This window comes from Ovis aries, chromosome 2 (assembly GCF_016772045.2).
Source record: "Ovis aries strain OAR_USU_Benz2616 breed Rambouillet chromosome 2, ARS-UI_Ramb_v3.0, whole genome shotgun sequence".
NCBI classification, from domain to species: Eukaryota; Metazoa; Chordata; class Mammalia; order Artiodactyla; family Bovidae; genus Ovis; species Ovis aries.
The window spans coordinates 9,445,677-9,471,035 of record NC_056055.1 but is presented as its reverse complement, the minus strand read 5'-3'; the positions used below and the strand labels follow the sequence as shown (position 1 = coordinate 9,471,035).

At 55.1% G+C, this 25,359-nt stretch overlaps 1 protein-coding gene across 5 annotated transcripts in view; it reads left to right on the top strand.

Moving 5' to 3' along the window:
* The window catches only part of COL27A1 (collagen type XXVII alpha 1 chain), a 151,600-nt gene that overhangs the window by 106,472 nt on the left and 19,769 nt on the right, over positions 1–25,359 (top strand). For all 5 annotated transcript variants that reach the window (XM_042242831.2, XM_042242832.1, XM_060408850.1 and 2 more), the window contains 19 exons: positions 893–946; positions 1,838–1,891; positions 3,297–3,350; positions 5,242–5,295; positions 9,264–9,371; positions 11,593–11,646; positions 11,759–11,866; positions 13,030–13,083; positions 14,028–14,081; positions 18,625–18,681; positions 18,850–18,903; positions 19,647–19,700; positions 19,985–20,038; positions 20,742–20,795; positions 20,878–20,985; positions 21,459–21,566; positions 22,686–22,793; positions 24,524–24,577; positions 25,066–25,128. In XM_042242831.2, the coding sequence (XP_042098765.1) occupies positions 893–946; positions 1,838–1,891; positions 3,297–3,350; positions 5,242–5,295; positions 9,264–9,371; positions 11,593–11,646; positions 11,759–11,866; positions 13,030–13,083; positions 14,028–14,081; positions 18,625–18,681; positions 18,850–18,903; positions 19,647–19,700; positions 19,985–20,038; positions 20,742–20,795; positions 20,878–20,985; positions 21,459–21,566; positions 22,686–22,793; positions 24,524–24,577; positions 25,066–25,128 (1,308 nt within the window). The remainder of the gene's footprint in view (positions 1–892; positions 947–1,837; positions 1,892–3,296; positions 3,351–5,241; positions 5,296–9,263; positions 9,372–11,592; positions 11,647–11,758; positions 11,867–13,029; positions 13,084–14,027; positions 14,082–18,624; positions 18,682–18,849; positions 18,904–19,646; positions 19,701–19,984; positions 20,039–20,741; positions 20,796–20,877; positions 20,986–21,458; positions 21,567–22,685; positions 22,794–24,523; positions 24,578–25,065; positions 25,129–25,359) is intronic.

The following is a 25,359-nucleotide window of genomic DNA, read 5'->3' as shown; positions in this document are numbered from 1 at the left end:
GGCTCTAGATTGGGTCTACCTCCCTTGCCTTCTAGCCTCAGTTTTCTTGCAAGTAAGGTGGGAATAATGGTTACTCACTTGTCGTTCTGTGGCGAGGATGAAATAAGGAAGTGTGTAGAGAGTGCTTAGCACAGTGCAAAGTGGAGGGCGCAGCGTCCTTCAGGTCTGCGAAGGAGAGAGGGCAGGATGCGGATAAACCGACATGCTGTCCGGGCCCTGCAGAGTCCAGCATGGCTGGTGTGGCCACAGCTGGACCTTGGGGAAGGTGGGCTGAGGTCACAGGGGCCAGTCACCCAGAGCCATGGATGGAGTTAAGTTCTTTGTCCCAGAGGCAACAGGAAGCTGTTGAGGGGACAGAAACAGGGGACCTTTTAGGAGATCTCCCTGAAAGGGGAGGTATACCCTGTGTTGAGGAGCCCCATGAAGAGGCTGTGGCTGTACTGATGGTGATGAAGAGAGCGCCGTCTTGGGGCTTGGGAGGAGGGATCCGGGGGACAGGGGAAGGACTGGAGATCGAGCAGCCCACATCTGGAAGCTTGGGCAGATGCCCTTTGGAACAATGGGTGGGCGAAACGGCATTCCAGGCCAAGGGCACAGAGTGAGTGAGGCTCGGGAGCCCGACTGGAGGCTTCTGAGTAGGGGAGGCCGCCCTTTGGAGATGCCTAGGAGAGGGTGCCGGTGGACAGGCTGGGGGTGATGCTGGATGCAGGTGAGGAGGGAGCTTGGGACCAGGGTCCTCAGTGAAGCGGGGGTGGGGGTGAGACCCGCAGAGTCCCGGGCTCCATGGTCCTCTCCCTCACCTGTCCCTCCAGACTGCACTACCAAGCCTCAGACCCCAAAGAGGGCCCAGGCTGGCTTCTCCCGACTGTCTATGTGTCTGTCTATCTTCCAGGGCCCTCAGGGACCCCAGGGGCCAATTGGCCCTCCTGGAGAGATGGGACCCAAGGTGAGTGCCGGAGGCCCTTGTTCGCCCCATGGTCTGGCTGGGGAGGAAGCAGCCCTTCCTGGCCCTTCTCCTCGGGGCTCCCTGTCCTGTGTCCTGCAGGCACTGGTGGGGAGGTGGCCTGGCAGAGAAGGCAGATCCACGGTGAGGCCAGAGGGGGTGGGGTTGGGCTCCCCAGCCCAGGGGCAGTGGGTGGGATGCTGGCATGCCAGGACCCTCATGGGGGTTGGCAGTGCCTCTTTTTCGGCACCCTGGAGAGCAGCAATACCCCTCATCCTGACCCTGCTGGGACTTCACCCTGACACGGAGGTTTGACTACTGAACCAGTCCTCCTAAGGCCTTGCAGCAAGGAGCTTGAAAGGGGTCTCAGGCACCCCTGCCTTCTCCAGGGGAGAAAACTGAGCCCTAGGTTTTATGCAGGGGCTGTGGCCATGCTAATGATGATAACCTGGGGATCTCTCCCACCCTTGTCATCCTGGCTGCAGAGAGAAGGAAGGGCTGGAATCCCTCAGCCCTGAGTGTAGCATCTGTTGGCTCCCTCCCCTGTTGTTATGTGAATCATGAAATTTTCCTCTCCACGCTTGCCAGGGGCTCCTACTGTGGTCAACCACACTCGTGGGGAGGGCGAAGGCTCCAGCAGCCTCTGGGTAGCCCCAAGGCTCCGCAGTCTGGGCCCAACCACCACCCCCCTGCCCTTGCCTAGTCCCAGTTCTAAGCTCCCAAAGGCTGCAGCCTGCGCCCAGCTCTGGGTCTCTCAGGGTGTGTGACCTCGGGCATGTCCCTTGCCCTCTCTGAGCCTGCCTCAGTTATCTCCTCCCTTGGCAACCAGGGAAACCAGGGACCAGCTCTTGCTCTAGGATGGACCGATGGCTTTTTTTTTTTTTTTTTTTGCAGGGACCACCAGGTGCAGTGGGAGAACCGGGCCTTCCTGGGGAAGCTGGCATGAAGGTAAGAGGGGGATGAAAGAAGAGAAAAATAACTTGCTGAAACCAACTCCCAGCTGGCGGCCACGTCCTCTCCGTGGAAGAGAAACGAGCCTTTCTTGTGCCTGGGATAATGGGTTCTCTGTGCTCCTGGCTGGGGAGTAGGGCCTAGCCATGGCCACAGCAGATGGTCTAGCCGGCCTTGAGCCCCCGTCGCTGCCCAACCCCCCGTCTGGCAGTGTTTTCTCTGGCACCTGCCCCATGCCGGCCGGCCGGACCTCCTGGCCTCCCGCGATAGCATCTGCATTTCAACACCAGTGCCCCTCATTACCTGCGGGGAAACAGGAGCCCATTGATCCCTGAGCTCTGGGGAGACCCCATCGCTGCTCTGCTGTTGGAAGAGTACCTGCTCCCTGTGCAGGACTAGGAGGCCTGGAACCTTCAGTCTTGACTTAGTTTCAGAATCTTTTGCTGGAGTAATGCAAGAAACTACCCCATGTATAAAACAGATAGAAATGGGATGGTTCTGGTTGGGGCCGGGCTGGGGACTCAGAGCTCCGCCTCCTCCTTGTGCCTGCAGACACCAGCAGGGAGAGAGTGTAGCTTGGAAACCTCCAGATGAGAAAGACCCTTCTGGGGGTCTTTTGGAGGAGGTGGGGGACGTTTAGGGCTTCCCAGGTGAGTCACTGGTGAAGAATCCGCCTGCCAGTAGACACAGGAGACTCGGGTTTGATCCCTGGGTTGGGAAAATCCCCTGGAGGAGGAAATGGCAACCCACTCCAGTATTCCTGCCTGGAGAATCCCACGGACAGAGGATCCTGGCAGGCTGTAGTCTATGGGATTGTCAAGAGGCAGATACGACTGAGTGACTCAGCTCACATGCATGCACAAGGGACATTTGCTCTGGTTCATTTAGGGCCTCTTCCTCATTTGGGTTGCTCTCAGGGCTCTCAGGGGGTGGGTAAAGGTGATCAGCCTCAGAGTTGCCATCTCTGCATCTGATACTCCCTGGAGCCAAACTAACTGCTTGGATTTGGATCCTAAAGCTGTCGCTTAGTAGCTTCGTGAGCTCAGGCTGGTTACTTAACCAGTAGTCGCTGTCTCCTCATTTGTAAAAGCAGACCCCTTCCCTGGCAGGGCTGTTCTGACAATTAGCTGTGTGAAATAAAAAAGCACTGAAATAGGACTGTGTACGTCTGAGCTCAGCTGTGATCGTGTGGTAGTGGTGGTCCTGAACGTGCTCAGGGGTTACTGGGGACAGGGGCTCTGGTTGGCATTTCACACTTTCTCTCTAGTCCTGGAGAAGAAAGAACTTCCTTGGCCCCACCCGTGCTTCCCCCACATTAGAACTGATGAGAACAAGAAGGTGGGGTGAGAGCTGGGGCTGGTCCTATCCTCCTACCCATGGACTTGTGTTTGGCTTCTCCTAGGGTGACCTTGGGCCTCTGGGCATCCCTGGGGAGCAGGGCCTCATTGGGCAGCGGGTAAGTCAAAGCAAATTGATTCTCCCTGGAAAGTCCCCCTCCCTATCCCCCCTGGTATTTGGTGGAGGGAGGGTCTTTACTCAGCTTCCCTGAGCCTCAGTTTCCTCAGCTGTACAAACAGATCATGAATTTCTACAGCCTCATCCAGCCTGCCTCCTGGCAGGCCAGCATTTCTGCAATGCAGAGGTGCTCTGCAGAGAAAAGCATTCAGTGGTCAAAATGTTTGAGATTCTGCATACTCAGTGTTCCCTCTTACAGGTTAGTGGGAGCATCTTCAAGGCTCTGAGAAGGCCTGCAACCAAGAAATTAGGGGTTCTTTTTGTGGGGATCCAGAATCTCCAAACTTATTTGACCTCCAAGTGTTTTTATTGACAAACACCTATTATCACCCTGTTCCATGGAAAGTTACGTGGAAGGTTATCTTTCCTTTTACCAAAATAAACCCACAGAGCTTGGCTTCCTTTGAGAAGCTTTGGGACATCTCTGCACCCACCTGTCTATGTCTTGTGCTTGAATTATAAGGTCCCTGCCTAGATGTGGACTCTGGGGTGCTATGAGGGATAGAGAGCAAGCATCCTCTAGCACCTTATGGATGGGGAAGATGGGGCCCAGGAGTGAGGGAGAGTTAGTGTGGAGGGCTTGGTTAATGCAGGCACCAAGCACCCAATCCAGTTTCTCTTTTGTCCCTTTTTCCAGTGCCTCCTATTACTCCCTGCCTAAAGTTAAGAGGCTCCACAAACTGGGCTAAGATGTAAAATGAGGGGAGAAGCCCTCAGGGCACTAGAGGATGAGTGTGGAGCTTGAAGCCTTCAGATGGCAGTCTTGTCTGTCAATGAAAATTGAGCAGTATAGTTTCTTGGAGTGCTGTGTTAAGCAGGATCCTGAGGCTCCACCTGGGCTCACTAGGAAAGAGCATGATGTGCACTCACTTGATGCCCACTGTGTGCCAGGCACTTCACAGCAGTGAGTAACAGAAGGCCCTGTCCTCATGAAGCCTCATTCTAGTAGATTGATTAGTGATGTCTGCCATGGACCCAAGAGGAATGGCTAGTAGGTTGACTAGTGATGCCTGCCATGGACACAACAAGGAGGGAATCTACCCCCCTGTCCCGTCTGTGCCATCCCTGTATTTGATGACTTCCGAGGCCCCTTTCAGCTCAGATGCTGACAGCTATGAACAAGCAGAGGGAGACACAAACTTGGTTTCACAGCCTGTTAGAGACCTGAGACATCCAGAAGCATCTCTGGAGCTAGAAAGGCAAGCAGGGAACCTGGCTGAAGGTCAGATGGGGATTCAGGGGCTTGGTATCATTCCCAAACTTTTCTGGCAAGAAAGTCTGAGAAATGGCCTTACTTTCCTCATCTGAAAAATGGGATCCACCAAGGTGTTTTCTGAGGGCTCACTCCAAATTCCCAGAAGAATATATCTAACAGCTACCATCTATGGGATACTTATACTGGCTCTCATAGGAACCCTTAAAGGAAGTGTATCAGCCCATTTTCAGATGAGGAAACAGACACCCATGGGGGCTAAGGAGGTTGCTTATGGCCAGACCATCATGAATGGGAAGCCCAGTGGGGGCATCAAGGTCTGACATCAAAGCCTGTTCAACCAGTAGGCTTCACTACCACCCCAGTCCAACCAGCCCACCTGGACACAGGACCAGTACTTTCTCTCCTGGGTAGCCCTTGCCCCACCCCCACCCTGCACACAGAACAGGTTGTGGCTTGGGGGTCTGCTCCACTGCTTACTTACTGTGCCAGGCATTCTAGGGCACTACTAGAGGAGATCAGGGGATGGGGTCTTGCTCTAGTGCAGGGGAGGAAATAAAATCACACTGGAACCCCCTCCCCAGTAATGTCTCCTCGTCTTTCCCACCACCCTTTCCAGGGAGAGCCAGGCCTCGAGGGTGACAGTGGTCCTGCAGGGCCTGACGGGCTGAAGGTAAGTGTCCTTCTGGTGCACAGTCTGGGGGAGAGGGAATATTCTGGAACTGCCTTCTGCCTCTGGCCCCACTGCCCTCTTCCGTCCAATACCCAGGTATTCCCCCAGAAGCACTGTGTTCTCATAAACTGCGAGATCAGTCCTCCAGCTTCTAGGGAGCACAGGCTGTGTAGGAGTGAGCCCTGCCCAGCGCCCGCTCCCTACCCTGCTCATGGACTGGGGACTAACCCCACCTTCTACTCCTCACTGCCGTCTTTCTCCTCAAAACTGCAGCTGCTCTTGGCTCAAGGTGGTATCAGGCCAGCAGCTTTGATATCTGTTATCTTCCAGACATCTTAAAAGATCAGAAGAGTAATCACCACCCATGACTCATAGCCACTATTTCCGGAGGACTAGTCACAGACTATCAGGGACTACACTAAGCCTTTTGTATGTATCACTTAGATCAGTGGTGTGGGGTAAGCCCTGTCTTTGGATGAGGAAACTGAGACTCAGGTTAAGCAACTGGTCCAAGGACCCAGGCTAGTAACTGGCACAGGCAAGACCTGAGACTCGGCTACCTCTCTGCACCATGCCCCCATTCTAAAGGTGAAGAGACTGGGGCTCAGGCTGAGGTGTATGCACCCAGAGTGAGTGAAAATCCAAAATTCAAACCCCCAGCTCGTTGGCACCAAAGCATGTGGGCCCATCTCAGCCCTGCTGCTGAGATTCATCTGTCAGCCACAGATGCTGGGGCCTTAAGAAGGTGCTAGGGCTGCCCCAAACCCCAGGGCAGGTGGGCATCGCTCTCTTGACTTTGCAGCCCCCACCCCTGACCTAGCCCTGAACTGTTGTTAGGTGGGTTTTCCCAGGGCTGACCTGTCCCAGCCCAGGCTTCCAAGTGTCACATCCCAGGATTCCCTCGGTCACCGCTGATTCTCCTATGACCTCAGATAAGCACCCTTTCTCTGGGCCTGCACTGCCCTGTCCCCAGGATGCCTAGGTGACAGGCCCCTGGCTGGCTCCCCAGCTGCTTGCCTTTTGCTCACAAGGTTGAGAGCGCCCCCTGTCTGCCATCCGTCTGCCTTCTCTCACCTCCAGCCCTGCTCCATCCTAGGGTCTGGCTCCAGAGACCCAGAGCAACGGATGGCCTCTCCACACTCTTTGACAAGTGCTTGCATGAATCATGATGATGCTGATGAGCATTCTAGCTAAAATGCTTTGTACACTCAGTACACTTGCGTCACCTGCCTTCAGAGCTTTAGATGAATTAACCCATTTAATTCTCCCAGCAACGCTCCAGGCTGGATTCATTACCGCCTCCATGTGACAGATGAGGAAAGCAAGGAATGGTGTGTGGGGGCCTCCTTCACCTCTGGGCAGCCGCCTTACATCTCCTTGGAATCTTTGCTGAGGTGGGGTGGGAGGGGATCTTCCAGGTTTGGGCACCTCACAGTCATTCCTGCTCACTGGTGATGGCTCCTGGGCCCTACTGCTTCCTCTTCCACTCCCTCCAAAGCCAGTTCTACCTCGGGCTGGAGTAGCTGTGCAGCTGTGTGGTGTCTGAGCTTCCCTGGTGGCTCAGATGGGAAAGAATCTGCCTGCAATGCAGGAGACCCTTGTTCAGTTTCTGGGTTGGGAAGATCCCCTGGAGAAGAGGATGGCTACACACTCCAGTACTCTTGTTTGGAGAATCCCATGGACAGAGGAGCCTGACGGGCTACAGTCCATGGGTTGCAAAGAGTCAGACACAGCCGAAGCAACTTAGCACACATGCACAGTGTCTCCCTGGGCCTTGCATGAATCCAGGAGAGAATCTATTTCCTTTATGGTGTTTGTCCAAGCATCACCTTCATGGTGAAAACAGCCTCTCAGACATGCACAGCACTGTATCGTTTATGCTGATTATCTCTTTTGAGTTTGCTGATGACCAACTGATGGTGGCAACCATGACAGGGATTCCTGCTAATAGCGCACGTTTATCCAGCGCTTGGGCACCAGATGCTATGCTAAGCTATTTACATGGATTATCTCCTTCACTCCCCACAGTAACCCTTTGGTGCTTGTTTTGCAAATGAGGAAACTTGCCCAAGTCAACAGCTGTTGAGATCTGAATCCAGTATCGGGGGAGGAGGTATTGTGCCCTGAGCAGAGAACCTTGGAGTGAGAAGAACCAGAACCCAGGGTCTTATCTGTGCTCTGCTGTGAGCTCACGTGTGGCATTAGGAAGTCTCTACCTCTCTCTAGGCCTCAGTTTCCCCACCTGTAAATATCGAGGGTTGAGCTGGGCAACTTGTAAAGGTTTTTCTGAGCACTGACAGATGTCCTGGATTCTGGGACCCTAGTTCTTTACCCCCGGAGCCCTTTCTGCATGGGATCCACTGCTGGGTGTGTGGGAACCCAGGCTCTGGGGGTCTGGGTAGGTCTTGGAGCCAGTTCGCCTGCAGGGCCCAGGCTAGGGCCCCTCACAGAAAGCCAGCCCAGCCACCTGGAACAGGCTGCCCGCCTCTGAGGGTGAGGAGAGCAGGTGGCCAGGATAACAGGCCAGAAGGGGAATCCTGGAGCCAAGAGCATCCACAGGAGGATCGTCAGGGCCAGCCTTGTCTCCATGCCAGGCTGAGCTTGGAATCTGAGCATCTCAGTGGGAAGGGACCTCAGAGACCCAGCTGCTCGACCCTCTCCTGGAGCCCAGATCTGTTCTGCACTGGCCCACACCCCAGCTTGGCTCTTGCCTCCCTCAGCTGTGTCATCTTTGGATCGCTCCCTACCCCTACTCATCGGGGCATCCTCTCGGACCAGAGCTAGAAACTGCCCCAGCCATCCTGGGACCCAGCTGCCTACACCCAGAGCCCAGGGCCCTGGCGCAGCCAGCCTGCAGACTGCTCTCTGCGTTCTGGTTCCCAGGCTCCGGCTGCTTGCCCTGGTGCACCCTGCTCTTTCTGCTGGACTCACACCAGTCTATCAATGTCCCTCGTAAAGTGTGGCGCCAGAAAACAGAACTGGCACAGATGCTCTCTGCCTCTCCAATCCTGCTCCTCCGCCCACCCCTTCCTCCCCACCGTGGCTTCGTACCCATTGCCGGGGGACTTCTCTCTCCAGTCGCAGCTCAGCCACCTGCAGACTAGCCACAGGCCCCTGCTGCCCTGCTCCTCCCTGCATCTGCCTGTACTGCAGCCCTTGCACCTGCCCTGCTCACGGGGGCTGAGGGCAACAGCCCCATCCTGGCACAGCCCGGCCTGCTAGAACACGGCCTGAAATGATAAGTGCTGTGTAAGCATTCACTGCCACCCACCCGACAGAGGAAATGTACTGCAGCCAGTGAGAACGAGAGCTGTGCGGAGCAGACAGAAAAGGGAGCGCCTACTCTCAGTAAATGGAATAAGACATTAAAAAATACGATAGATGGAGACATGCAGTCCAATTGGATTAAGCCTTTAAAGCTAAATTTACTAACTAATTTCATTGCTTTGGAACAGTTGTTTTAGCGCTCTGAACCTGGTATGTAGCCATTGAAACTATTACTTTTTACTTATTGTAAATGGTTTTGTGTAAACAAGGGTTGAAAACGCAACTCAGAAACATGGAAAGAGTTTGTTCCGAGAGGCTGAATCGGCTGAATTTTTTCCTTTATAAAAATTTCCTTAAGCTTTTTAAGGCTCTTGTTCTCCCAATGTGTCTACAGGGCTGGAGAGAAAGCATCTCATCCTTCCAGCCTGTCCCTCTCCTGTAAACTCCAGGGGGTGGGCGTGGTCGAGGTCCGCTCTTCCCTCTGATTGGCCCGCTTCTTGGCCTAGGCAGGGCCACTGGACAATGTCATGTACTGCATGCTGTCTGTGCCAGGCTGACCCTTTTGGCTGAGCCATCAGGGGAATCCAGGGTCTGGTCGGCTCTGGACATCCCAACGGAGCCCTGAGGTTTGGCGCCTCTGATGGACTTGGTGACTAATTTATTCTCTCTCTGTCTTCCTTCCTCATGTCTTTCCACCCCAGGGGGACAGGGGTGACCCTGGGCCTGACGGTGAACGTGGCGAGAAGGGCCAAGAGGGACTGAAGGGCGAGGACGGGCCCCCCGGCCCCCCTGGCATCACTGGCGTCCGGGTGAGTGTGCACAGCTGTGTGCCAGCATTTGTGGCTCCTGGGTCAGAATAATACACTCGTGCCTTCCGGTGGCTGGGTGGGAGGTCGCTGGACAGCAGCCACCAAAGGGTCCTGCGCTTCTCTCCTTCCTTCACTGGAGCGCTTTGCAGAGCACAAACCTGACTGTGTCCCTCCCGTCCCTTCCTAGTGCCCCCAGGAGTAACGTCACTCTCCTTGGTCTGTCTGCTGTGCCTTACACAACCTGGACCCTGCTGACCTCATCCTGCTCAACCCCCACATTCAGCCACACTGAAATTAGCAGGAGAGGCATTGGTCCAGTTCTCCATCAGCAACTTGCTGCGTGACCTTTCTCTTGTTCTTGCCCTCTCTGGGTCACCCCTCTGGTATGATGAAGGCTTTGGAAGAACGTGTGCTGAAATCGTTTTTGAGTTACAGTGTTCCAGGAGCTCTTTCTTAGTGAACTTTTGAGCATCATGACTGTGGAATGGGCAGAAACGTGTGGCGGAAATAGCCACGACCCGGACCCCAAAGGCCGAGTTCTGGCTCGAGCACCCACTATCGCTGTGACTTTGGGCGCATCAAACTGCCTCTCTCTGAGCCATGGATTTTTCATCTAAAGAACTGATGAAACTTTGGATAGGAAAGCACTTTAGAAAATGAACTAGAAATGTAGCAAATTATCTTTATGAGTATGGAGGCGGACGTGACTGAAGCTGGCGGTGGTGATGATGTAGTCATGATGGTGGGGATGGTGATGATAGTGATGAAGATAGTGGTGATGGCAATAGTGAGGATGATGGTGGTGGTCATGGCGATGGGGATGACGATGGGGATGGTGCTGATGGTGCTGATGGTGGTGGTGAGAATGATGGTGGTGGTATGATATAGTGATGAGGATGGTGTTTGTTAGTGTGGCGGTGGTTATGGGAGTGGTGACGATGGTGATGCTGGTGGTAGTAGTGATGATGGTGTTAGTGTGTGATGATGGAGGGGATGGTATTGATGTTAGTGAAGAGGATGGTGGTTATGGTGATGGTGATGGGGGGTTGATAATGGCAGCTGTGGTTGTGATAATGATGGTGGTGGTGAGGATGGCAGGGCTGATGAGGTGCTGGGACTGATGCGTTGGTGATGCTGGTGGCCGAGGCAGGGGTGTGACGTGGCTCTGGGGATCGCGTCAGTGGTGGTGTTGCAGTGTTCCTGTCCATATTTTGTGGTCACTGCCAGCTCTCATACGCTGGGACTGGAAGGAGGTTCGCCGGGGCCAGGCTGTGTGTGTGTTGGGTAGCAGAGGTGATGAGAGGCCTGTATTTGAGTGTCTTTGGCATTGAGGCCGCAGAACAGAAATCTCCCACTCTGTGGCCTGGAAACAGTGGAGGATTTAAAAATAGAATTTTATGAGCCATCAGGGCCTTTCCAGAAATATATCTATATGGATGGGGGCCCAGCAAATGTCTTCATTCTGGCCCCGCAGTCTCAGCCCACTGGATGCTCTCGCCCTTACTCAGGGTTTCCCACACCACTGGGGTGCTCCCAGCTGGAGCTGGGCCTGTCGGAACAGGGGGCCAGCAGGCTGCCCTGTCTGGGGGGACTCCCGTCTCCCTGGCCCTGAACTGCATTCTTTGTCCCTGACTCACTCCTCCTGCTGATGAGGAATCAGCCATTGCAATCACCTCAGCCCACTGGCAGATGCCACCAGCTCCTGTAATCATGACTCACAATTGCCCAGACAGGACCGGCTTAGGAAAAGGGGTGTCCCAGAAAGGAAGAATCCGCAATTCACTCTGCCTAGCTGGGTGATCTGTGTCCGCGGGGTCTCCGTCTCCCCGAGACTGTTTCTTTAGCTCTAACGTGGGATGAACAATCCCTTTCTCCCAGCCATGTGGCCAGAATTGCACAAAACATGATACAGAGTTCAGATATAGTACCTGGCCCATGACTGAGGCCCTGCTGTATTTAATTACTGGAGGAGCAAAGGGCCTTGAGATTGTCAGGCCCAGGGCTGTCAGCTCTGCGAGGCCAGTACCACCTCTGCCCCTACTTGGCAAAGATGCAGATCGCAGGAAGTGTGCCAGTGCTCACGGTCACACGGGCGTGGAGTGCAGAATCAGTCTGAGCCCAGGCAGTCTGCCTCGAGAGTGAGTGCTCTGCAGATCTGTGGGTCTGCCTCAGTTTCCTCTCATTGCTCATCTTTTTCTCTCTTCCCCTCTTTTCCTTTCAGGGTCCTGAAGGAAAACCAGGGAAGCAAGGCGAGAAGGGCCGGATGGGAGCCAAGGTAGGGACCCCTCCTCCTCCCGCCTGAATCAGCTATGCCCCCGCCCCCTAGCTCCCGCCCTCCCCTCCCCTCTGCGGACACCTGGTGATACCCTGTCTCTCCCCCACTGCAGGGTGCCAAGGGCTACCAAGGACAGCTGGGTGAGATGGGCGTCCCTGGAGACCCCGGACCCCCTGGCACCCCAGGTCCTAAAGGGTCCCGGGGCAGCCTGGGACCAACGGTGAGCACTCTCTGGGTGGCTGGGCTGAGGGTCATGGAGCCGAGGGCAGAGAGGAAAGCACTGCCCGCCCCACTTTGTGTCTGCCCTCCAGACAGATCTTTGGAATCGTGGATCCCTTTGGGGACCTACAGAAGCTCTCGCCCCTCCCCCTGTAAAGTACATACAGCGCAGAATTTCTTGCCATTTGAAGGGAGTCTGGATCTTCTGAAGCCCTTTATAACCCCTGAATATCAAGTCCTGCTGTCAGGGTGTAGGGACGGGACCAGACCCTTGGGGGTATTTTTATTGGACGGGGACTTTTCCCATTGGAAATAGATTCATGGCAGGGAAGCTACTGCAGATCCCCGGTAACCCTGAGGGTGGTCCAGCCCATCGCTGGCCTGCCCTGAAGGAAGAGCCCCTTAAGGGTTTGATCGCTGCGGCAGGAGGAAGACCCCAAGAGGAAGCGAGCGAAGGGGGCAGACAAGGCTGACGCGGCATCTCTGAGCTGCCAATGTGTGCCGATAAACAGCTGCGCTGGTTCGTGGCATTTGCAAGATGCCGTGGTGTAAATGCTCCCACGGTAGCCGATTTCCAGCTACCAGCATGATGTCACCAAATGCAGACTTGGAGGGGATGTGTGAGAAAGCTCCGTTAGCTGGTAGAGTCGGTCTGTATCCCCAGGGTTTCACATCCACGGGGGGTCCTGGAACTGTTCCCCTGCAGATACTGGCTACCCAGGAATAACAGTGTTTCTGCCACACAGATTCAATCAACAGAAATATCCTCATGAGCATAGATAACAACAAAATGTAGTAAAATAATTAGGAAGGGATGAGTTTGGGATATTTATCATCTGTGTTTTTAATATAATTGATTTATCTGTAAGTTCATATAATTTAACTTTTCATCATGGTTTTGTTTAATAATTGGCTCACAAAATTGGGGAAAATTTAGCAACTGGCTCTCTAAACCACTGGAGCTGGAAGAGGGAAGGGCTGGGGGAGGAGGAGCGCTCCGGAGTGCCGCTTGCTTTCCACCTCGGTGTCCGGACCGGGTTCTGAGCAGAGTGGACGTGCCAGGCTGCTGAGCTGAACTGGGCGGGAGCCTGTGGGAGAGACAGTGTCCGCGTTCCTGCTGTGAGAGTCACACTGGGTACCAACGGGGGTCTTCTCCCCTCACAGGGTGCTCCAGGACGGATGGGGGCCCAAGGAGAGCCGGGACTGGCTGGTTACGACGTAAGGAGCTCTCACCTCCCCACTTTCTGGAAGTCTGCCCTGCAGGGCTGGACTCAGGTCGCCTCGGCCTCTGCCCCCACCTCCTCCCCAGCTGAGGGCCACACAGATTCATGGTCTCCCTCACCCCCAGGAACACCTGGGTCCACACACCACCAGTGGGCCAGACAGGGCTGGGGTGAACAGACAGAGACCCCCACCCCGAATCCCTGGCCTCGCTCAGTCCTTCTTTCCTCTGGTGGGTGCCACACACACCTCGTGTCTGAACTTGCTCTCTGTGGAAGTGGTGGGTCAGAGCCCGTTTTTGCATCCTAATTTGGCAACCCCCCCGCCCCCACCCTTTGGAGGCGGCCAAGCCAAACACGTTAGACATCTGGGAGTTGAGGCCTCAGAGAGGCATGTGGCTTGCTCAGAAAGGGAAACTGAGGCTCGGGGAGCCAAAAGAATATATGTGCAAGGCCCGACAGCTCCTGAAGCTTGACGGTGGGATCCAGTGTCTGAAAGAGAAGCAGCAAGGAGAGGAGGAGAGGCAGAGGGCAAAGGAGAGGGGAGCTGGAGAGTGGGTGCTGGGAGCCCAAGGTTGGGGTCTGCACCTTCAGGCCTCACCCTGGCCTGGGAAAGCCTGCTGAGGCAAGCATTTGCCTCCTGCCTCTGCCCAGGAGGACACACCTAGGGGCTCTGCTGAGATCTGCTCCGAGGTCTGCTCCACAGGCTTCAGCCACTCAAGCAAACACCCCTCAGAGGAGTGTCTGGGGCCAACATGGCATGTCCAGGTGGCCATTGCTCAGAGAGGCACTGAGCCTGCTCAGAGTCACACAGCAAGCTGGGACAGAGCCAGGACCTGATCGCTCAGCCCAGAGTGTCTCCATCTTTGAGTTCTTGTCCTCTGCTCCTCCCGACTCCTCCCTCCCCCGTGCTCTCACCTCCTGCCATCTTACCTCTTGCAGGGACACAAAGGCATCATGGGACCCCTCGGACCTCCTGGACCAAAGGGTGAAAAGGTAGGTGTCTGGTCCTGGGTGGCAACTGCTTTCTCATATCTGGGGCCGCTGGGAGCAAGTCCTGGGGCCACTGAGGCTGGGGTAGCATGGGTTCATGGCAGGCTCACCCCTGTTCACACCCTGTCCAGCCCAGAGGCCAGCATCACCCTGGCTGTGGCCTTCAGGCAGGACTCATTAGACCTACATTTAGCACAGGTATCTTGGGTGTCATCTCGGTGCCTGGCACCGGAACAAAAATGGACACAGTTGCTGCCTTTCTGGGGCTTCTGGCTGAGCAGGGGAAATGGACATCAGTGACATAAGGATGCCATCGGTCATTTGTGTGAAGGGGGAGATCACCTGGCGAGAGCTGGGGGAGAGCTTGGGATGGAGAGTGAGAAGCACCAGCATTTCAAGGCCAGGAACCGCCCAGGCAGAGGGAAGGTGTGTCCAGGCCCCACCCCTTGGCTCCAGATTCAACAGAAGGCAGAAAGTGGTAGAAGGAACCTCGCTGAGGGCCGCACGCCTCCCCGCTGTGTAGGTGGGGATGTGGATCCCACAGGCTGAGGGTCACATTCCGAGGCAGCACCAAGCTGGCCCAGGACCCAAGTCTCTGGGTCCTGCATTAGCAGAGTCCCTTCCTTCCTTTCTCCCCTCTTCCCCTGATGGCTCAGCAGGAACAGGCTCCTATCAGGCGCCCCCCACCCCACCCCACCGCCCACCATGGTCTCCTTGTTCCCGGCTCCTCAAGCCTCCTTTCTTTTGCCGAGTCAGCTCCCCACTAACTACATCCCGCTGTTGAGTGAATCACTCTGGCCTAGCTTGCCATCCAGCTGGCCCCTTCCTCCCGCTTGGAGAAGAACAGCTCTGCAATCAGAGTGGGCCGCAGGCTCTGACACATCCCACAGGAAGCCGCACAAGCCTCACACAGGACCCCGAGTCCCTCCTCGGCCCTCACAGTCTACCAGGGCTGGTGCAGAAAGGGTTAACACGAAGCCTGAAACAAGAGGGTGCCTTCACTCTGGGCTGTCCACAGTCCCAGAGGCAGTCCCTGTGCCTGCGAGAGCTAGAGCCTAACCCAAATCTGCCCTGAGTCTGCTGGGGCCTTGGGAGGGGCCCCAGCATTCCCCAAGCCTTGACTGCCTCATCTGAGAAGTGGGTGGGTACCTTGGGTACGTGAAGCTAAGCAGGACATCACATATATGTCAGCCAGATGCACTTTGTGACTTACACGGTATTATTTTGTGTTCAGTGATTCATCTGCTAACCAACAGGTGTTTATGGATTTATAATCATTATTATAATGATTTAATATTTAGTATGTTCTCATCTCTGAGCTGGGGGCTGTGTAATGATACCCTAAAGAGCTAGCCGACTCATTGGAAAAAAAAACGACAACCTGATGCTAGGAAAGATTGAAGACGAGAGGAGAAGGGGACGACAGAAGATGAGATGGTTGGATGGCATCACTGACTCAGTGGACATGAGTTTGAGCAAACTCCAGGAGATAGTGAAGGACAGGGAAGCCTGGCGTGCTGCAGTCCATGGGCCACAAAGGGCTGGACACAAGTGAGTGACTGAACACCGCCACCACCACATGAATGGTCACTGGTCACAGCGGGATGGCACTAGGGAGGGAGGAAGAGCAGGCTCCTGGGGGAGACCCCCGGAGCAGACCTCCCGCTCCAGGATTTCTTCACACTCATCACCATGACGCTGGCACGGAGGTGTCCGGGTCCCACTCGACAGGTGGAGAAACAGAGTCTCCGTGAGACTCCAGGACTAGCTCAGGATCGGTGTCGGGTATGGCAGGACCAGGATTCAGACTGGCTGATGCCAGGCCTTGCTTTTCCAGTTGGAAACAAGACACTTAGATGCACCAATATGTTGTTCAGCTTGGGGCTTCCCTCTGGGGCGTGTGTCTGTCTTCAAAGGCAGCGGCCCGAGGGACTGGGAGATGGGATAAGACTCTGGGAACAAGGAGAATGGGGGATGGGAGGCTTCGTCTTGGGGTGCGAAAAATGCATCCCCAAACTTCAGCTACAATGTGTGGTGGGTAGGAGAGGGGGATATCTGTATAGCTAGTTTTGGGCCCAATCATTGCCTTGATTCTTGTGTGACCTTGGCTAAGACCCTTCCTTCCCTGGGTCTCAGTTTCTTCCTCTGTAAAATGAGAGCAATGGTCACAGCAGCATAGGTGTGTTATATGGATTCTATGAAACATGCCTCACGAGGTGCCTGGCACACAGAACCCACTAGGTAAAGCCCCCCAGTCCAGCTCTCTCCCTTCACAGGAAGACGGAGCCTTGGGACAAGGAGCCATAGAGAGTGGTCAGGGAGGAGAGGGAATCCCTGCTTCTTGGGCCAGCCACCACCCCCTCCTTCCTGGCTTCAGCTGGTTCTAGCCCTCAGGCCTACTCTCCTGCCTTTGGTCTCTGCCCACAGGAGCCACAGGGGCTGCAGGCCAAGGCGTACAGCCGCCAGCCTGGGACAGGCTCCAGCCCCTGGGACTGTCCCCTCTCTCCTGCCTCTCAGACCTCCCCTCAGTCCCTGCCAGCAGCCAGGGGGCTTGGAGGTACCCTGGCTTGAGCCACCTGCCCAGCATATCCCCCCATGGGAGATGACACTGGCTGTCTGGGGCTAGATCATGCTGAGCCCTCAGGCTCTGCCTACACCTTCCTCGTAGCTGGCACATGGCTTCCAGCCACCCGTCCTGCGGGTGGACCAGGGCCCGGGGTGACCTGCCATGGCCCAAGGACCTCGGCTCTAAACTGCTCTTCCCCCAGGCTCTCTGACCACCCCCGTGCCACCCATCCTCCCAGCTGTTATCATTATCAACAACAGCAATTTCTGCAGAGCCTCTCCTCTGTGTGCTGAGAGCTTACCATACCTCTGCTTCCTGGCTCATCAGAGCAGCGCTATGAGACATGACAATCTCATTTTGCAGACGAGAAACTGTCTTATGAGCAAGACCCGCAAGTGGGTGACTGCTGAGGGCCTCCTAGGGAGGCTCAGGGCCTTCCCTGGAGCTCCCATCAAGAGTTGGAGGCTCATCCTAAAGCAGGTTCTCCACCCACCTTCTCCCAGCAAGGGTTGGAGAAAGGGGCTCTTCCGTTGAGGGCTGAATGGCTAAGCAGCTCACACCACCTCTTTGTGCCTCAGTGTCCTCATCTGTAAACTGGGAGAATCAGTTCAGTTCAGTTCAGTCGCTCAGTCGTGTCCGACTCTGCGACCCCATGAATCGCAGCACGCCAGGCCTCCCTGTCCATCACCATCTCCCAGAGTTCACTCAGACTCATGTCCATCGAGTCAGTGATGCCATCCAGCCATCTCATCCTCTGTCGTCCCCTTCTCCTCCTGCCCCTAATCCCTCTCAGCATCAGAGTCTTTTCCAATGAGTCAAGAAGTACTAGAGTTTCAGCTTTAGCATCATTCCTTCCAAAGAAATCCTAGGGTTGATCTCCTTCAGAATGGACTGGTTGGATCTCCTTGCAGTCCAAGGGACTCTCAAGATACTGGGAGAATAATATCACCTATTTTGTGAGGCTGTTGGCAGAATTCAGCCTTCCCAGGTGGCGCTAATGGTAAAGCACCTGCCTGCCAATACAGGAGACGTAAGAAACATGGGTTTGATCCCTGAGCTGGAAAGATCCCCTGGAGGAAGGCATGGCAACCCACTCCAGTATTCTTACCTGGAGAATCCCACAGACAGCAGAGGCTGGTGGGCTGCAGCTCATAGCGTTCAAAGTGTTCTACACAACTGAAGGGACTTGGCACACACACAACGCTGGGAGGATTCATCGAGCGTCTGCGTGCAGCTGTGGCGGTCGGTGCTCACGCTTGCCAGCTGTTGGAGTTGTTGTCACTGCCTGCTGAGCGCTGTGCAGGGAATTCTGCCTCACTTCATGGAAGCCCCACCACCTTCCATGGGTATCAATATTGTCCCCTTCACTGCCCCACTACCCCCCATTTCGCAGCTGAGAAAAAGCTCTGAGACTGGAAGGGCCCTGTTGAAGGCCTGGGCAGCTGGTCCCCTACAAAGCCGGGTGTAACCAAGTCTACCTTGGCTGACGGCTTGAGAGTGTCGGCCTCGGGGTATCCAGCCTGAAAATAAAACTGACAGTCACTTAGTCGTGTCTGACTCTTTGCAACTGCGTGGACCATAGCCCGCCAGGCTCCTCTGTCCATGGAATTCTCCAGGCAAGAATACTGGAGTGGGTAGCCATTCCCTTTTCCAGGGATTTTCCCAAGCCAGGGGTCGAACCTGGGTTTCCTGCATTGCAGGTGGATTCTTTACTGTCTGAACCACCGGGGAAGCCCCCAGGGAAGTCCAGCCTAGGGGAGGGTAAAGAGCAGTGTCCTGTGTTCCAAATTCCTGCTTCCATGCCTGGGTCTGCCTTGGACCCCATGTCTTCCCTTCCCTCTTGGCCTCAGTCTTTCTGTCTGTAACCCTAAGCAGACTGAGTTCTTCATCTCTGATGAAGGCCCTTTTGGCTTCAGTGTGGAGTGTCTGGAATTCCCCAGGAGCAGGGAGTTTATCTTAATGCTGGTTTTGCCTCCACAGGGGGAGCAGGGCGAGGACGGCAAGGCTGAGGGGCCCCCCGGACCACCTGGAGATCGGGTAAGGGCCCCCACCTTCCATCCTCTGGACCGCTGCCAGGGTGGAGCCCCAAGCCCCAGCTGTGTGGGGAGCAGGGGGGAGGCTGCTGCGAGCTCCGCCGAGGGCGTGGCCCAGGAGGCCCAGATCTGGCACCCCCTGCAGTCTTCTATTGCTGTCCTTTTCATTTAGGGCCCCGTGGGTGATCGAGGAGACCGTGGCGAACCAGGGGACCCTGGATACCCTGTAAGTATTCAGAGCTCCTACAAGCATCGCAAGCATTGTAAGAGGGCATTCCTTGGCCTCTGTTTCATGCAACCTGGAATTAGAACAGCCTTCACCAGGAAACGGGCCCGTCCTTCCGCCACTAGTGCCCAGGTTTTAAGCATCCCCAAGGGCTCATCCACCATCCCCAAGGGCTCAGGGCTCAATTCATACTGAAAGGGGAGATCTTTCCTGAGGGAGGGAGAGGATGGGCGGGGGAGGGAGACCCTTCCCCTCCAGGACCCTCAGTATCCAGCACTCCCAGCAGAAGCAATGAGGATGACCCACTGAACGAGCACCCAGCCCCACCCCCCACCCCATCCCCGCCCAGGCTCTTCATCCTTGATGGCGGGAGTCCTTTCTTTTATTCATGGTCAATTGTGTCCTACTCTTTGTAATCCCCACGGACTGTAGCCCTCCAAGGCTCCTCTGTCCATGGAATTCTCCAGGCGAGAACTCTGGAGTGGGTTGCCATCTCCTCCTCCAGGGGATCTTCCCGACCCAGGGATCGAACCCAAGCGTCTTCTGTCTCCCACACAGGCTGGTGGATTCTTTCCCAACTGCGCCACCGCCCATTTTGCAGATGAATAAGCTGAGACTTAGGGGGACAGTGACCCATGGCTAGGAAGAACAAGGGCTTCCTTGGGGTCCTCCAGGCTAGAAGTTGCCCTGGCCCCCACTCCCTCCAAGATGAGTCCCTTCACCTGTCTCTGCTTGACTTCCAGGGACAGGAGGGTGTACAAGGCCTCCGTGGAAATCCAGGCCAGCAGGGCCAACCCGTGAGTGGTGCTTCCTGTCCCATCCCCCTCCTGTCCTGAGAGGGGGGCTGGTGGAGGAACAGTGGGGGAATTAAAGATCTGGTCTCTTTAAAGCTTAAAGAGACCCGCCCTGCGGGAGGGCCTGGGACAGCCCATTCTGGTTTCTCCTGCCCTGACCCTGGGGAAACCCCCAGAGCCTGCACCCCCAAACCCCTCCCCACCCCTCCCCCTCCAGGCGGAGACTGGCCACCCTCCCCGGGAGAGAATCCTGGGGCTGCCTTGCGTCATCTCACCTTGGTTTGCAGGGGCATCCGGGACCCCGGGGACGGCCGGGCCCCAAAGGATCGAAAGGGGAAGAGGTAAGAGGCCCGGATGCTCACGGGGAAGGTAGACCCTGAAGGGAAAGACCGGCCTAAGCACATAGCACATGGGAGGCAGCACTGGGGTACGATGAGAAGGAGAGGGGACCACGGGGCACTGCAGGGTGCAGTCCGGAGGGACAGGAGATTCCTTCAGCGGGCCTGAGGGACAGGAGAGGACCAGTCCCAATCATAGCGCCTCTGGGAGGGGGACCACCTGTTCAGTCAGCTAGCAGGATTTGAAGCCCGGGCAGTCAAGATCCAAAGCCGGCCTCCCTTTCCACCACAATGCACTGCAGAAAGAAAACGGAGAAGTGAAGTGAGAGTGTGCAGAGGAAGACAGGGAGTGTGACACTCGTGGAGGAATTCGGAGGCGGTGGAGAGGGAATCTCCTGCCTTCCCCCAGGCCTCCTGGATCGGCCTCCACTGAGGCTGGGCCAGGGCTGTCTCAGTGCCCTCAACTTCCTCCCAGGGGTGCACACACACACGCCTGCCTTCTATTCGCACACACACTCCTCACCTTTCCGGGATACCCACATCCCTGGGGATCACACGGACCTGCCAGCCATGGGGCTCCGCTCCCACCAGGAAGTTGCCAATGCCTGGAGCCTCTGCCACAGGGCTCCCAATGAGGGGCCAGGGCCCAGAGCAGGGTCAGGCAGGTCCCAAGGCTGGCCTTGACAGATGCCCCTTGATTTTTCAGGGACCAAAGGGAAAGCAGGGCAAGGCTGGGGCGCCAGGACGGAGGGGGATCCAGGTGAGTGGCTCACAGCTTTTCACTCACCCACCCTACCCTCTGCCCTCCCCAAGGCCCTCACCAGCTTCTTGTTTACCCCCAGGGCCTGCAGGGGCTCCCAGGGCCTCGGGGCGTGGTGGGGAGACAGGGCCCTGAGGGTATTGCTGGACCAGATGGGTTTCCTGGCCGCGATGGTCAAGCAGGACAGCAGGTGAGCTGGACTGGGGGTTAACAGAGGGTGTCTCCATTCGAGACGAGGTATGCATGTGGTGGGATGTGGGGTGCCATAGGCCATGGGCCAGGAGGAGCAGGTTTGGGAACTTGGATGGGCAGAACCAGCGTATCTGGAAGTTTCCTGCATGGCCAGTGGCTTCATTCTGTGGTACCTGGATGATGGCCTGTCTCACTGTCTCTCCTCCATGCCAGCACCCAAAGGGACAACCCCTGTCCAGGGCAGAGAGCTTCTGGTTTTTAAAAGAACCTTCATCTCCCCACCCACGAACCCTCAAGTCTTGGACCAAGTCCCACTGGTCCAGCCATTCTCACACACGGCCTCCATCCCCGAGTCTGACCTCCACCCCCACCAGGCTTCTCCCACGCTGGTGGATTTTGAAGTCACCCTGCCTCCTTGGCTGCCTGTTTCCTGAAACATGAAAAATCCTCCTTTGCCCTCTTTCTTCACAGGGGGAGCAAGGAGATGACGGGGACCCTGGGCCCATGGGCCCTGCTGGAAAGAGAGGAGATCCAGGTGTGGCTGGCTTGCCTGGAGCACAGGGGCCCCCAGGATTCAAGGTCAGACACTTTTTAATACTCTTATCCGCCCTCCACCCTTTCTGCCTTGGTACTGACCACAGTGACCCTGACTGCAGTGCTGACATGGGCACCCATGTCCCAGGGACCGTGTGAAAAAGGGAGTCTACTTCCTCAGGGGTCCCTCCCCAAGCTTGAACCTGGCTTGCTGCTGCTGCTAAGTCGCTTCAGTCGTGTCCAACTCTGTGCGACCCCATAGATGACAGCCCACCAGGCTCCCCCGTCCCTGGGATTCTCCAGGCAAGAACACTGGAGTGGGTTGCCATTTCCTTCTCCAGTGCATGAAAGTGAAAAGTGAAAGTGAAGTCACTCAGTCGTGCCCGACTCTTAGCAACCCCATGGACTGCAGCCTTCCAGGCTCCTCCGTCCATGGGATTTTCCAGGCAAGAGTACTGGAGTGGGGTGCCATTGCCTTCTCCTGGCTTAAAGGATAGTTAATCCCGGGAGCTATAATACTGCCCCCTACCAGGCCTTTGAGGGTGTCAACTGTTTGTTGAGTTGTCCGTGGGCGCCCTCTTGTGGGCCTTTGTGGAGCAATGACTGTTGCTAACTGCTGGGACCCTCCAAGGCATCTTTTAAGCAAGTTTCCTTGATTGGTGGGGGAGGCAGTCATGAAGCTGTCTGAGCCCAGGGTTAGACATTGAAGGAAGATTGAGATGAATGAATGAGGAAGGGCTCTCACCCTCTCTGAGCACGAAGTTTAGCTGGAGAGAGGTTGTAACCCTCTTTAAAGACAGAGGGCAGAGGGGAGAGGTGGCCTTGGCCCGTGGAAGATTTAAATGAGGCAAGAAGGGGAGGTGACTAGGCAAGCGTGAGTGGAGGTAGGGACTGTCTGGCCTGTTGGGAAGAAACAGTGAAGAGAGGTGTGTGAGAGAGTTGTCAGGAAGTGGGCTCTTGAATGCCAGAACAAGAAAAGACTTTCATCTCAAGGAGGCTGAAGTTTGAGCAGCCTCCCCCATCCCCAGGCCTGCACCTGTTGCCCCAGCAACCAGAGATGTTAACTGACCCAGTGGAATCGCTGTTCTGTTTCTCCAGCTGCCCTCCCCATCTCCTAGAGCCGTTTTCTCCCTTTGACTGGTCATCTTGGTGTGTTTCTTTAAGGGTGAAAGTGGGTTACCTGGGCAGATGGGACCCCCTGGCAAGCGAGGGACAGAAGGCGGCATGGGGCTTCCTGGGAACCAGGGGGAGCCCGGATCCAAAGGCCAGCCGGTGAGTGAGCCCCAGGGAACGCGCATGTTCACACACATGCACACACACGCACACAGACCCACCAGCCACCTTCCTGCACTGCAAAAAGCACAGAGCAACACTCTCCATGGGCACGAGATACCACTCTGCCTCCCCTGAGTCAGGGATGAGGGGATGGAAAAAAGCTGAGGAATGAGATATGAGTGGTCCCTTAAGAATGAGGAGAGGCCATCCCAACCAGAACCTTAAGTAGCCTGAAGTAACCTTGAATCTGGATTTCCCAGGTGGCGCTAGTGGTAAAGAACCCACCCGCCCGTGCAAGAGACTGTAAGAAACATGGGTTTAACCCCTGGGTCGGGAAGATCCCCTGGAGGAGGGCATGGCAACCCACTCCAGTATTCTTGCCTAGAGAATCCTGTGGAAAGAGGAGCCTGGAGGGCTTCAGTCCATAGGGTCACAAAGAGTCAGACACAACTGAAGCGACTTAGCACACACACAGCCTGTATCTATTCGAAAAATTACATCTACAGTTTGAAAACTTCCCACAAAAGTTCAGATGACTTCACTGGTAAATTCTAGTCTTTGTGTATGGAAGAAAAATACCAATTCTGCATACACTCGTCCATAAAATTGAAGGGGAGGGATACTTCCAAACACATGCCATGAGGTTAGCATTACCCTGATGTCTATGCTAGACAAAGATTACAAGAAAAGAGAACTACAGACCAATATACCTCAGAAGTATAGATACAAAAGTTCTCAATACTGTGTTAGAAAAATCAGTCAAGGAATACAAGAATAGTATGTCAAGATCAAATGAGATCTGAAGCTTCCCCAGTGGTGCAGTGGCTAAGACGCCATGCTCCCAGTGCAGGGGGCCTGGGTTCGATCCCTGGTCAGAGAACTAGATTCCATGTGCACACCAAGAGTTCACCTGCCACAGCCACAGATCCTGCATGCTGCAAATAAAAATAAATTGGAATCCCACATGCTGCAGGTAAGAACCAACACAGTCAGATAAAGAAATGTATTTTTTAAAAAAAGAAGATCAAGTGAATCAGGAACAAAAAGATCAGGAATGCAAGGATAGTATAACATCTGAAAATAAATCAATATAATTCACCATATTAACAAGCTAAAATTTGTTGTTCAGTCACTCAGTCGTGTCTAACTCTTTGTGACCCCATGGACTGCAGCACACCAGGCTTCCCTGTCCATCACCATCTCCCAGAGTTTGCTCAAACTCATGTCCATTGAGTCGGTGATGCCATCTAACCATCTCATCCTCTCTTGTCCCCTTCTCCTCCTGCCCGCAATCTTCCCCAGACTAAAATAGAAGATCCAATTAATCATTTCAGTAGATGCAAGAAAAGCAATTGATAGACTCCAACTCCATTTCTGATAAAAATTCTCAACAAACTTGGTATAGAAAAAACTTCCTCAACTTGATAAAGGACAGTCATGAAAAATCTATAGTTAATATTCTAGTTTCTAGTGAATGATTAAATTATTTCTCCCCAAGAGCAGAAATAAGTCAGATACCTGTTCACACCACTTCTGTTCAACATTGTATTGGCATTTCTCGCCACTGCTGTCGGGCATCATGTTTGTGAGCCATTCACACTCATTTGATCGCCTCGAGGTGGAGTGGCTGATATCCCTTCAAGGAGGGAGGCCCGGGGGTCCTGCCAGACTGGCCAGGCACCTTGTCTTGGCCTCACTTGCCCTGTCTCATCCTGTTCTCCCCATAGGGTGATTCTGGCGAGATGGGATTCCCAGGAGTGGCTGGCCTCTTCGGACCTAAGGTTCAGTTCTCTATTCCTCTTGGGGTCCTGTCCATCCACCTGCTTGTTCACTTGTTCATTCAACAAATATTTCTTGGGCATTTGCAGTGGGGGCTGGAACATGGCCAGAATCTAGCATGAACACCCTTGGCTCCTAGCCTCATGTTCCAGCAGACCTTGGTTCTAAGCCCAGCTCTGCAGTTTATCTGCTCTGTGCCTGAGCAAGTTACCTGGTCTCTCCAGGCCTCAGTTTTCTTATGTATAAAATGGGCACAGTAGCAGCAAAGAGTTGTTACAATGAAGATTAGACCTACACCATTTAGCGCCGAGCCAGCACGCTGCCTGCTGCTTACTAGTTGTGGACATTTGTTCCTCTTTCTGGAGCCTCTCGGGGAAGGCATCTCTTGACTGGGAGGGCAAAGGTTGGGCAGACCCCAGGGGTGGTGGAGCTGCTGGAGCCCTCGTCCAGCAGCCGCCCAGACACAGCAGCCCTTCTCCGCCTCCCGCAGGGCCCCCCAGGAGACGTCGGTTTCAAAGGCATCCAGGGCCCTCGGGGGCCTCCTGGCTCGGTGGTGAGTCCTCCCCGGTCTGTCCCAGCACAGTCAGCCGCCCGGGGCCGGCCAGCCATCAGCTGGGTGACGTCACCCTTCCTGTTCCTTCAGTCTTGAGCCTTCTCTGCCCACTGTCTCCCCACCTGTTTCTACACCTTCTCTTAACATTTATTTTTTAATTGGAGGATAATCGCTTTACAATGTTGTGTTCGTTTCTGTGTATGACGTGCATCGGCCATAAGCACACATACG